We start from the raw sequence: 12500 nt of genomic DNA, 5'->3' as shown, positions 1-12500 counted from the left end.
CATGATCACTTTCAGTACTTACTAAACTAACTGTTCAAGGTCACATGATCACTTTCAGTACTTACTAAACGAACTGTTCAAGGTCAGAATGATCACTTTCAGTACTTACTAAACGAACTGTACTGTAGCAATGCTGACCTCCACGTCCTTAACATCCCACTGCTGTTATTAATGGGGAAATAGTCATCACATGACCAAACCACTTATCAAACACACACACACACACGCACGCGCACACACACACACACACACACACACACACACACACACACACACACACACATGTAATATGAGTTTCAGTGATAAAGATATAAGAAATAGAAACATGAGGCTTCCATCAGTACAAACACACACACACACACACACACACAAATAAAGATCTGTTCCAGGAGAAGTGTTATTGAATTTCTTTTAAATGTTTTTTTTTAATTTATTTCCCCTAATCACACATATGTTGGAGGAGAAAAGTAAAATACAAATAGTTTAAAAATAAATACAAAACAAACAGTTTAAAAATAAATACAAAACAATGTACAGTTCTCAGTCACTGCAGCAGCAGATGTAACAATATAAAAACATTACTTGTTGTTGTTGTTGTTATTGTGCAATTATAAACTACAGTCAATCACATAATGATAATAATAATAATTATTATTATTATAATAATAATAAAAATATTACTACTACTAATAATAATAACAATTACAGTACTAATAGTAATAATACAAACTATAATAATAATAATCATAATAATAATAATACAATAATAATAACAATAGTAATAGTCATAATAATAATAATAATACACGTAATTACTTGTGCTGATGTCAGTATTGTTTAGATAAGCATGAATAAATATTAGCTCTTACTCGAGTAAACGGCCACCAACAGCCAGTCGCTCGTCCTGAACTCTTCTTCTCTCTTAATTAGCTCTGAGCGTCTAGGAAGAGGGCAGATGTGCGCCCGTGCGTTCGCGTTTTAAAAAATCAAGAGCCGTTTAGTGCGCTCGCTCCCCTGAGCCCTGCGCTATTTACAAATGAATTATGTATCGGCTGGAAGATGAGAGGAGCCTGCGCCAGCCTGCCAAGAGCACTACGCATGACTCCATGGGCGGAAAGTCTACCGCTTTCGAGCATAATCCCTCAAATGAACAAACGGACACGGAAACGGCTCATAATTCGTTCAGTCAGGACTTTAGATGTTACCCTGACCGAAGTTTGCCTTGAGCGCGCACTCTTAGAAGCGGAATTTAATTGCCTGTCCGCAGTAGAAAGCCTTTGTGAAATTTCTCCAACCTATATGTGTTATCTTGCCACTCTAGGCCTATCTTGATTTTTGGCCACCATCTTCACGTGGTTAACGGCGACTAGTGACGTTTAGACTTTTTCTAATTCAATGAATTTTGCCAAACAAGTATGCATCTCAGAGAAAAGTTTAGAGGGAAATCGTGGTGGTCGGCCAGGCGAGAGGCCAGAGATGAAAGCTCCTCCTGCCATTAAAAAAACTGTCTGGGAGAAATAACTTGGGAGGAAAAGCTTGAGAAAATGGCGGAAAGTGCCAAGCGAATTATTCTGGTTGCCTCTCTCAAGTTATCAGCTCTCAGAAGCAGCAGCACCCTCAGTTTCATTCCAAAACGTGTGTGTGTGTGTGTTCGTGTGTGTGTGTGTGTGTGTGTGTGTGTGTGTGTGTGTGTGTGTGTGTGTGTGCTAATGAATGAGACTGAAAGAGAGAGGTGGGGGATACTGGCTGTGTCAGGATTTTTCTAATCTTCTTAAGAGCGTTACATTAACCTCGCCATGACAATATTTTATTTATTTATTTATTTATGTCTCGCTCCCTCTCTCCAGAAACTCGTGTGTCTGCATACAACTCATCTTCCCTGCATCATAAGAAATAACGGTTACCACATCTTACGATGACAGACATCTTGCTTTTTATATAATTAAAGCCGAGAGACATTAAAACACATTCATAGACTTTGCATTAATGAGATAGCCTTCACTTTTCTTTTCCATATTATAACAATTTTAGGGCTATATTTGAATGTTTTACTTCAGGTAGTCCTAGGCGCAATATTTGCCCAAACCTGCAGAGCGTATCACACGGTGGTGTTAAATGCTGCTGATAATAGTTGATTTAGTGTGTGTGTGTGTGTGTGTGTGTATGTGTGTGTGTTAGTGTGTATGTGTGTCTGTGTGTCTGTGTGTGTGTGTGTGAATGTGTTTTCTGCAGCCCGTCTCATAGCGGCCCAGTGGGACGGCTTATGCCTCCCCCTCCCTGGAGACGCTCTTAAACAGTAATATCTGGATGCTCTTGAGTCCGCCATAAGCATCTCCGTCACTCCGGACACGAGTGGGGACGCCCCCGTAGACCCGGCGCTGCCAGGTTAAGCTGTTAGCGCTTATTAGCCCTCTCTGGCGTGGACAGCGAGACCGTGGTGTTTGTCCCCGTGCTCCCACGAGGGGAGAGGTGAGCTGCGCGGCGCCAGATGACACCCAAAAACACGAAATGGAGTAAGCATTACTGTAGCGACCAATTTGTTTCAGTTTAAGCTCCAAAAAGCTCGGGGAATAGGGCGTTCGATTCTGACAAATTAAAAACCTTTCTCTTTTCATTTTCCTCCTGGATACCGTAGGCCTATCGAATGAATAGTCAGGCCGACATTAACACTCACTAATAAGTCAAGCCAAAAGCAAGCGTGAATGTGGTTTCTAAGCTTGATACCTGGTTTGTGATGGAAATGGACTCCGGCGAGCCTCGGTAATTGAGAAGGCGTGGACCCCTTTTCTGTGCCCCCTGCCCCCTCTCTGTCAGCCGGCCGGGAGGGCCGAGGTCCGTCGGACCAACGGCACGGGCAGTCCTCTCTGCTTCATTTATTTACATTACACATTTAGTCAAAACAACATTTTTGTCAGTTTCTATCTATTTTAACAATTTCAGGAAATGATTTAAGCTACATGAATATAGTGAATTGGGCAAGCTACAGTTGTGAACAGGACTAATAATGTTGACAATCATTTTAGGTTATTGAAGTAGGCTACCAGCTGGCAATATAATTATTATTGTTATTAATATTATTATTGTTATTATTTATATTATTATTATAGTTATTGTTACTATTAAGAATAATAATAAATCAATAATAATAGGCCAGTGGCTTGTTCTGTGGGCTTTTATTATGTATGATGAACCCAACATTGTTGTTTTTGTTGCTGTTATAGGCTACAACTAATAGCCTATTAATATGAATATCATTAAAAATAGTATGACTATTGTCATCACAATATAATGGGTTCTTTCGAGAAAGTGCGACAGAGGGAGGCCCTAATCGTCAGCTGGGTTTACGAACACAACGCGCGTCTTTGTTTTATTTTTGTGACGCAGAAAATTAATCATCCAGAATGCGGAGCGGCCTCGCGCTTAGCGTCCTGTAATCAGGGCAGCGCGTGCCGTTCGGATTATCTCATTAATTTCAGGAAGGTGGGGGGGGGGGGGGGGGGGGGCTGTATAATAATTGCGGACCATGTCTACCGGTTGCCCCACACTCGTTCAATAATAATTACCCTGTCCAAGAATTAATTATTATACAGGTCCCCGTCCCCCCCCCGCCCCCCCCCCCCCCTCCTCGAAGTCCATTGACTTAAAAGTGACAGATTGAGCTGGATGGCCGTTATGTTATGTATCACTCGTGTAAAAACACGTTGAACCCCAAGCAGACCTCTCCCTCTACCTCCGAGACCCGGCCTGCCACACGCTTCACTGTGCCCCCGCGCACAGGTGGGAATGCCTCCGTGCCAGTACTCAATGCAGACGTGTCCCACATTTAGCAATTAGCATAATTCAACACAAACATTTACGATATTCAATAATTAGCATAGTTTACGGAATAGTAGTACAGAAAAGTAGACCAAATTACTTATTTACTACTGGTTACTATTATAGATTATTCTAGGACACCCAACCGAGTGAGAGAGTGGTAGATTTTGACTAAATTTACGCAAAGCTTTTGAAAACACCAAGGTTTATGTTTGTTCCCTCAGTTCATATCGATCTTACTAAAACTTGTAATTCCTTGGCAGAGATGATTGGTGTTTTGAAATAAACTGCATTTAACAATATTCAAAAAGACCGATCGTTTCAAAACTAATTGGTGGCTTTAAGACTTAAGGGAAACTTCATCTGATCAATGTTTGCTTACCAAACCTCCCCGTTACAGGTGCGATCTTACTTGAACCAGGTGAGGGCGAAGTTGACAAATGGAAATATGATCTGGCCCTAATTTGAGGGATGATTGTTTGTTTGTTTAGATAGAGGTTAAATGGTCTTCGCTAATCAACACTTTTCGATAGCTTCGGCACGAAAATCTAATTACCGGGCGCAATTAATTAAGTGGAAATCGCCCAGGGAGGGTCAATAATGTCGATGGAATTACAATCTGAAGGGTGCCCTCCATGTTTCTAACTGTTAGTCGAATTGCAGTTAACATTTTAATGACATCACATTTAAATGTACAAGTGGCTGTCGTTTAGGGCAGACAAAGGCTATAGATAAAAATTAAGATGCTGTGCTAGTTTCATTGCCTTAAAACGGAGCGCATGCAGTTTACACCATTGTCCTTTTGTCAGTCGCCAAAAGGCTCTTTTGTTATCGCCATTATTTATCTGGTACACAGTGCGCTTTGTCTTTGCAAATGTTGCTCAATCAGACCGTCAGTTTAAGTGACCATTAGCTGGTTGCAAACCCATTCCAGACGGAAAATCCTTGTTTTTTTAGAAGTAGCCTTTCAACGTCAGTATTTTGTTGGGCAATAGAAAAGCTTATTGCAACTATGTATATGTATATGTATATAAATAAATATTTTAAGGAAAGGCAGAAGTGTGTGTGTGTGTGTGTGTGTGCTGTGGGGGAGGGGGGAGGAGGGGGGCTATTCCCCTGTCTGCGAGGACAGCTGGGGGTCTCGAGGACGCTTTAAGAGCGAGGCGCATGCGGGACAGCGCGCATTGAAAGACCTCTTCGCTACAGCGCGAGTCCCGCCTCACAGCAAAAACACCCTCAGTCTTTTCCGAGGCACTCGAGTCTGTTCTCTCTGTGCGGTTTTTCGGTGGATGTGTTTAATAACCGAAGAAAGGAGCCAGGAACAAGCTGCAAACACTGAAAGGCATTTTGAACCGTTTGCTTTGCCATCAACGACATCCTTTCGTCGAACGTTCCCCGTCAGCCCAACGTTAGCATGATGTCTTATCTGAAGCAGCCGCCGTACTCCGTCAACGGCCTGAGTTTATCTACCTCCGGGATGGACCTGCTGCACCCTTCCGTGGGCTACCCAGGTAAGATCAATGAGCTCTTAAGACACATACATTCGCTCATATTTTGGTTGATATTCTATCTAAAGCCCTATGGCTCTGTAGCCCTAAATGGTAATTTTGAAGTCTCAAGAAACACAGGCTACTAAATATCTCGTCTTTTAAGCCAATTTATCTATTACCTATATTTCGTTGCTTTTTCTGTCAACGAAAAGTCAAGTCTATACCAATATTATCCATCTGGAACTTATATTAATCGAATATGAATGTTAGTTTATATGGATTATGCTGAATGTGGCCTCCGGGGCGAAAAGTAATGCATACTAATAGCAGTTGGAGGGGAAAAAACTGTAGACTACAGTTCAAGCATTGCAGTTAGTGTGCCTAATTAATCGACAAATTGCGCTTTTAAATATTCATCAAAGTGACCTCTTTAAATAATGGCAAAATTGCACGATACATTTCTCACGCTTGAGTACAAAACTCCGCGGGCATTTCAGTCATGGTTTAACGGATTCTCTCGTTACGCAGCGACTCCAAGGAAGCAGAGGCGGGAGAGGACTACTTTCACCCGCGCCCAACTGGATATTTTGGAGAACCTTTTCGGCAAGACTCGCTACCCAGACATCTTTATGCGAGAAGAGGTAGCGCTGAAGATAAACTTACCCGAGTCTCGTGTACAGGTGAGAGTGCATCCATCTTATCTGTTGTTTTCCTTTGTCGTTTTGAGAATCATTAATTGCTGCTGCATCGATGGTCTATCGATGTCAAAGTCTACTTATTGTAAGCTTACCATTGTGTCTCATCATTTTGTATCTCTTAGGTATGGTTTAAAAACCGAAGAGCCAAGTGTCGCCAACAACAGCAACAAACTCAAAGCGGTGCACAGAGCAAAGTTCGGCCCGTGAAGAAGAAGAGTTCTCCGGTTAGGGAGGCGAGCTCCGAGAGCGGAGCCAGTGGCCAGTTCACGCCGCCTTCAAGCACCTCTGTGCCGGCCATCTCTAGCAGCACAGCCCCGGCCTCCATATGGAGCCCGGCGTCCATCTCGCCGCTCTCTGATCCTCTCTCTACCTCCTCGTCTGCCTCCTGCATGCAGCGATCTTACCCCATAACCTACACGCAGGCGTCCGGCTACAGCCAGAGCTACACCGGTTCCACGTCTTACTTCGGAGGGATGGACTGTGGTTCTTACTTGTCGCCTATGCACCACCAGTTAACCGGTCCGAGCACAGGCCTGAGTCCCATGGGCACGAATGCAGTCGCCAACCACCTGAGCCCGCCCGCCTCCCTCTCTGCCCAGAGCTACGGAACCACGGGACTGGGCTTCACAGCTCCGACAGACTGCCTGGATTACAAAGACCAAAGCGCGTCATGGAAGCTCAACTTCAATGCAGACTGTTTGGATTACAAAGATCAAACATCTTCGTGGAAATTCCAGGTGTTGTGAGCGGCGCCGTGGATCGCAGCCTGTTGTCATCTAGCACGGGAATTACATGCCACAGTCATTTTAGAGTCACGCGAGGCCGTTAGTGAGGCCGGGAACGGTTTGGCCACGGGACTGCTGGCTTGTTCCTACGATAAATGTTGTGCCTGCATTTGCAATTAAGAGAGAACTGTTCCCGATGCAGAGGTCATAACATCACCTTGGTGGACTTTGGAAGTAGCTGTCTTTGCGCAAGTGTCTAAGGGTTTGTTGCACCTGTTTGGTTAACTTCTGGCAAACTTGGTGTGAACTCTCTTTAACTTTGATCAAAGACACGGAACAAAATTGTTCTCCAAGAAGAAAATGATCAAGAACAGCCGAACCTTGGTGTAGCGCGCTGAATGGAACAGCTTTCCTTAAGCCTCTTACGACTCGTCGACCTTCCACTGGGTTGGCAAGCTGAAGGACCCCTTTGATCAGGCCGAGTGTGTGTATATGTGTGTGGCTGTGTGAGTATGTGCGTGTGTGTGTGTGTGTGAAAGAAGGAGAGTATGTGATGTCCCGTCAACAAGGCGAGTCGTTTGAAAAAATGCACTAATCTATTTAAGACAAAATGCTTATAAGGAGTTTTAAAGAGACAATCAGTGAGTATGCGAAGATACACTGATTCACGTTAAGTATGTGTTTTTTTTATCTGTAGTAGCTTTTCAGACTGTGATGCGTTGTAGGCACCCTTGCAATTACACCAGTTTCGCGTCTGCGACGACTTTACTGTGACTTTGATAGTTTTTTTTATGTTCAAGTATTAATGATGATAAATTATTATTACATTTGTAAAAAACAGATAATACTTTTTTAAATGTATCATGATGGTGGCCAAACTATGAAACTCCCTCGTGCAGTCCCTGCATCCCCTTGTTAAACATGTGTATTATAATGGCATACAGATCAAAGTCTTTTTCAAGGTCACTCGAATAAACAGAGACACTCCGTGAGGAGGTGTTGGGTATTGAATTGAACATATCGATCTCTGTGTTTATGTTGTGTTCTATGATATGTCCACTTCCGCTTCCGCTCCTGCTGGACCCACTAGAATTGCATGTTTGACCACTGGGAAGCCAAATGACCTTTTAAAAAAAAAATCAAAATGTAGTGGAGAGATCACTTACAGCTAAACGAATACATGAAATACAATCTTATTTTGATCACACCAGCCCAATTTATAGGAAGGGTTTATGTGAAATGTTCGGTTTCAAACCTTCACGACCGGATCAGTCATCACTTCAGATAGTCTAATGGGATTGCGCCAGACTATACCAATTACGGATGCGATTAGCAGTGTCCCCCTGCGGCAGAAAGTTAATCTAATCACAACCGATAGCATGATCCTCCGCACGTAAATATCATGATGTTAATTGGCTGTGCTCTGGCCAGATACCTGTCGGTTTCGAATGATCAGGGACTTAAACTAGCATCCAACATGTTTTCTTGTATTGAATCAGAACAAAGTAATACTGAAATGGATGACAACGGAGTCACTAATTTTAACTCTCAGATACATTTGTGGAGCCTTTTCTTTATCCATAACGGTCTTTTGACCCAGCACTTTATCCGGGGTCAACTGCGGGAATGCGCAGTATGGGAAAGCAATTTTAATCCCGCCTCAAAGAACGGATAATCCAAGAAGTTCCCTGATGGTTTTTCACCCAGAGAGTAGCTCGTCTCCCGTTCACACGGCACCTCACACGAGCTCTCGGAATTTGTCCATCCCAACTAAAACAACGTTACAATTTAATCTTCAAACGTGATTCCAAACATGTCGTTTTGTGTAAAACTTTTTGGTTAAATGGGGGAAAACTCACACGCGCGCACTGCACATATCCACAGTACTCGTACACACAAGCACACACGATGTCAATGAATAGAAGCACTGGTCATCTGGAATACACCAAAATACACACAATTTCTTTTTGTTGCAGCCCAATATGAATACTATTCGTTGTCCCGTCTAGACTTGAGGCGTCTGGAGACGAATAGACAAATCCTGTTATGACCGAAGGCGGAAAACGGGACAGTGAAAGACCGAGGGGGGGGGTGGGGGGACGCTGAGAGGGGGGCGGCGGGGGGGAATAAAAGGCGGATTTTCTTCTGCTCATTTCGGTCGGCCCATCTCTAAAGCATTCACCAAGTGCATTCAATAATTGGGAGTTGGTTGAATGAACTCAAGTCAGCCGCAAAAGGGATCTTTAATTGCTTATGGCGGGCCCTTTATTGTATATTGTCCAGGTTCAGATTTCAATTAGCGGTCGCTGACTCTTGCCGTAATCTGTCCTTCACGAGATCAGGGCAATCAACGATGAAGGTTGGCGGCAAAGACAAAGAATGAAGAACACTTCCAGTTCTGGTAGTAAGCTCTTTTGAGAGTGCGTCTGAGGGCCAAATTCTAGACTTTTTGTTAAGTAGCTCAACGTTTTCGATGACGGACATAAGTTAATGGACGAGAAGGCCTTCTTAGTTTTTTTTTTAAGCATATAAAATTGCTCAAACATTAGGCTACAGGCAGCACCAAAGTCAACACTCATTTAAAAGTTTATGTAAAGACCCAGCCGTGGCAGTGAAAAGGAAATGGAATCAATCCATAGTTTACCCACCGGACTGACTCTAAAGTAACGTCTCTCCTCTCGGTTCCTACCGTTGCTATAAGTTGTTTCCCTCGAGGGGCCTTCAGTAGGCAGGCGCCAGCTTTCGTGCACTGTGTTGCGCCATATCCAAGCCGAGTGGAAAACTATTTTAGTTGATCTTATATTATACTTAACGACATATCATACACAACGACACATCTCTCACTGTGCGTAGGAATGTGGAGGAATTAAACCATGGCTGAATTTGCTACCTGTTGCAAAAGCAGAAGGTTAAGCTATTATATTCTGGGAGAAATGAGAGAAAAGACAAATGTAAATTTCTATGGGTCTTAGATTAAATTAAAACGCTGACATGGATCAAATGTGAGGAGCCAATTAGCTTTGAAACTATTGGCTGATTAAACGGAGAATCGAAAACATTACATCTTCTAACAGTCTGCAGTCTGGTGCCGTTTAATGGAAGCTTTCTTTGATTTATAACTGCAGGCCATAAATGCAGATAACATGAAATACAGAGGAAAATTAATTTGCCGTTTTAGATTTGTACCTGAAAAGTGGTCCTATAAAATAAATATACTGGGAAATATTTCAGAAATGAACACTATGACAGCCAGAAATGCCATAGGCTAAATTAATTGGTTTTCTGAAAATGTTCGCGGTGGGTCGAAAAAATTGCTCCAACATTTTCTAGAACAGTGTGATAATTAAGAAGTGATGAAAATGTACCGTGAAACTACTTTAATATTTCGATGACAGCGCCGAACTGTCACGCGAAAGTTGCAACAGTCAATCTCACACGTAGTCTACGTTAATGAGTAAAAGGCCGGTGGCGCGAGACCTAGTCCTGAGCTGCGGGGCTTTGGGTTTTAATTAGGCGCCACGCGGCACCGGGGGACATCTGGGGTTTCAGACGCGTCAGTAATCCCCGGACCGCGTGCGCGTGTAAACGCCGAACAACGGGCCCCGGAGCACGCGGGGAGCTCACCGCGTCTCGAGGTAAACCAAGGCCATCCAAAAAATTCCAAAAATTTCCAAAAGCCATGTCACCTCACCACAGGGCGGCTTCAATATGCGAAGTCCCGGAATTAACTTTAACGGGGCTGTCAATCACACAGAGAATACACCGTAGCTCTCTGGACCCTGTGCAACACATAACGGTCTCTGAAGAGATGCGACCGAAACGACTGTAGTTGCTGCCTGATAGCCTACAAACAAAGATTTCATCGATTTCAGATAGACAAGAGTAAGTTGTGATTCGGTAATGATATGGCCTGAAATATTTGCAGTGCAACATAGGCTTGGTTACAATGATTTAGTTTGAGTCAGTTAAACTGTTAAAACTTATATACATCCAGCTCCTTGCTTGTCACTGCACACAGTCAAAACTATGTATGGAAATGTGTTTCTCATTTCCGACATCTTTAAAAAAAGAAACGTAGGCTACTTTGTGCTCCTGTTATTTCCTTGTTTCAATATGTTAAGTAAACTGATATAATGTTTCCGTTTTTAGTTTCGATTGGTCAAACATATCATCTGGTCATTCAAAGGAACATACTTTTTAAAACCGAACGAAGTGCGAGGTTAAAGTCTGCCGGTCGCAAAAGAAATTCCTGGAGGCGACGTGTCCTAGTTTCCTTGGAGAAGACTGTATTAAAATAACAATGGATCATACACACACACACACACACACACACACACACACACACACACAGACACACACACACACACACACACACACACACACACACAAACACAAACACATAACAATGGATCATACAGCGGGCAGAAAATAGTTCTTCACTGAGAATGTTGGAAGACCACACACAGAACGTTATTATATGCCCAAATAACATCACTATCATACCACATCAGAAATGTGTTGAATTTCTTCTCACATAAAAAACATTTTTTATATTCCTCCTTGTATAGTTGCACATGAATTCAATGTGATCAGGCGACATTAAGCAATTTTCAGCGGGTGCATAGGCAAAGTAATGCAGTTAGGGTTTCGGCATTTTTCTGAACATGAGCTTTAAGCTATGAGGGCTCCTGAATGACACCAGTTGGTCATCAAATGTCGTTTTAACCTTGACACATGCATCATGGTAAGTTACATTTTTGAGTAACATTCCAGCAGTTTACAAAAAGCCTTGCCGCCATTATCTAGTGGCTCCGACCCAGTCATTTAGTAAATGTTCTGCCCTTTTGGGTTGTTTACATAGACACATGTAGTGATAGTTGAATGTTGAATTGTTGAATTGTTGATGTTGAATGTATTATGTCATTCAACTGTTGTTTAAAAAGGAAGGGCGCTTTTATCAATCATAGCCTTCTACATCTGAATTTAACGACGCAGTTTCGAATGTTGGAAAGTATGATACACAGTTAAATTCGAGAAACATATAAAAAAAAAGTGAAGCTAAATGTCTTCAAGTTGATAAGTAGAGAACATTCAATCGCCATTATACTTAAAATGAACGTGAAATGAATACCATTACTGCCAGCGCGAGTTGTTTTGTTCGGACTAAAATGTATTTTCTCATGAAAATGAGGTGAAGACTATTGTCATGCAGAGTCCCTGGCCTACATTCTGCGCGCGCAAACACGCACAAACACTCACACACACACAGAAAGAGAGAGAGAGAGAGAGAGAGAGAGAGAGAGAGAGAGAGTAAACTGACAACAGATAACTCCAGAGTATGAAATCTGATTAATAATTTGTGCCTATAATGTCTTTAATGTCAGTCGCTGTGAGAGAACATTTGATTAATACCGCATTTGGCTTAAGTGCACTTAACGGCACAGACTGAAAGAGCCCAAAAAAACAGAAGGTCGACATGTCAGCGCAGACTTATCCTGGGGAAAATCAGGGTAATTACGTCCCTCCTTTACCCACAGTGCTACAAATTGCTCTACAGCCAAATCCGCAGAGAGTCTGGTGGGTCTTTCAGTTGACCTGCCTTCCCTGCTGTATAAAACCACACCGCCCTCCAGAGGCCCAGGGCCCAACCCCGAGATCAGCAGGCTCCAGACCGCCACGTCCACACCAGAACACGGCCCGGTCCAACCCCGAGATCAGCTGCAATGCGGAGAGAGCGGCCCGAGACACCTGAGTGCGCTTCCAAAAATACC

At 43.0% G+C, this 12500-nt stretch overlaps 1 protein-coding gene across 1 annotated transcript; it reads left to right on the top strand.

The window, feature by feature from the left end:
• Positions 1–4508: 4508 nt before the first annotated feature.
• otx2b (orthodenticle homeobox 2b) lies at positions 4509–7745 on the top strand. Its single transcript, XM_012829641.3, has 3 exons — positions 4509–5327; positions 5835–5986; positions 6127–7745. Exons 1-3 carry the CDS (start codon positions 5231–5233, stop codon positions 6748–6750), a joined length of 873 nt encoding a protein of 290 aa, XP_012685095.1. The 5' UTR covers positions 4509–5230; the 3' UTR covers positions 6751–7745.
• Positions 7746–12500: the final 4755 nt, after the last annotated feature.

This window comes from Clupea harengus, chromosome 15 (assembly GCF_900700415.2).
Source record: "Clupea harengus chromosome 15, Ch_v2.0.2, whole genome shotgun sequence".
NCBI lineage: Eukaryota > Metazoa > Chordata > Actinopteri > Clupeiformes > Clupeidae > Clupea > Clupea harengus.
Note: the sequence above shows the minus strand (reverse complement) of the source record. Positions and strands in the feature narration are given on the sequence as shown.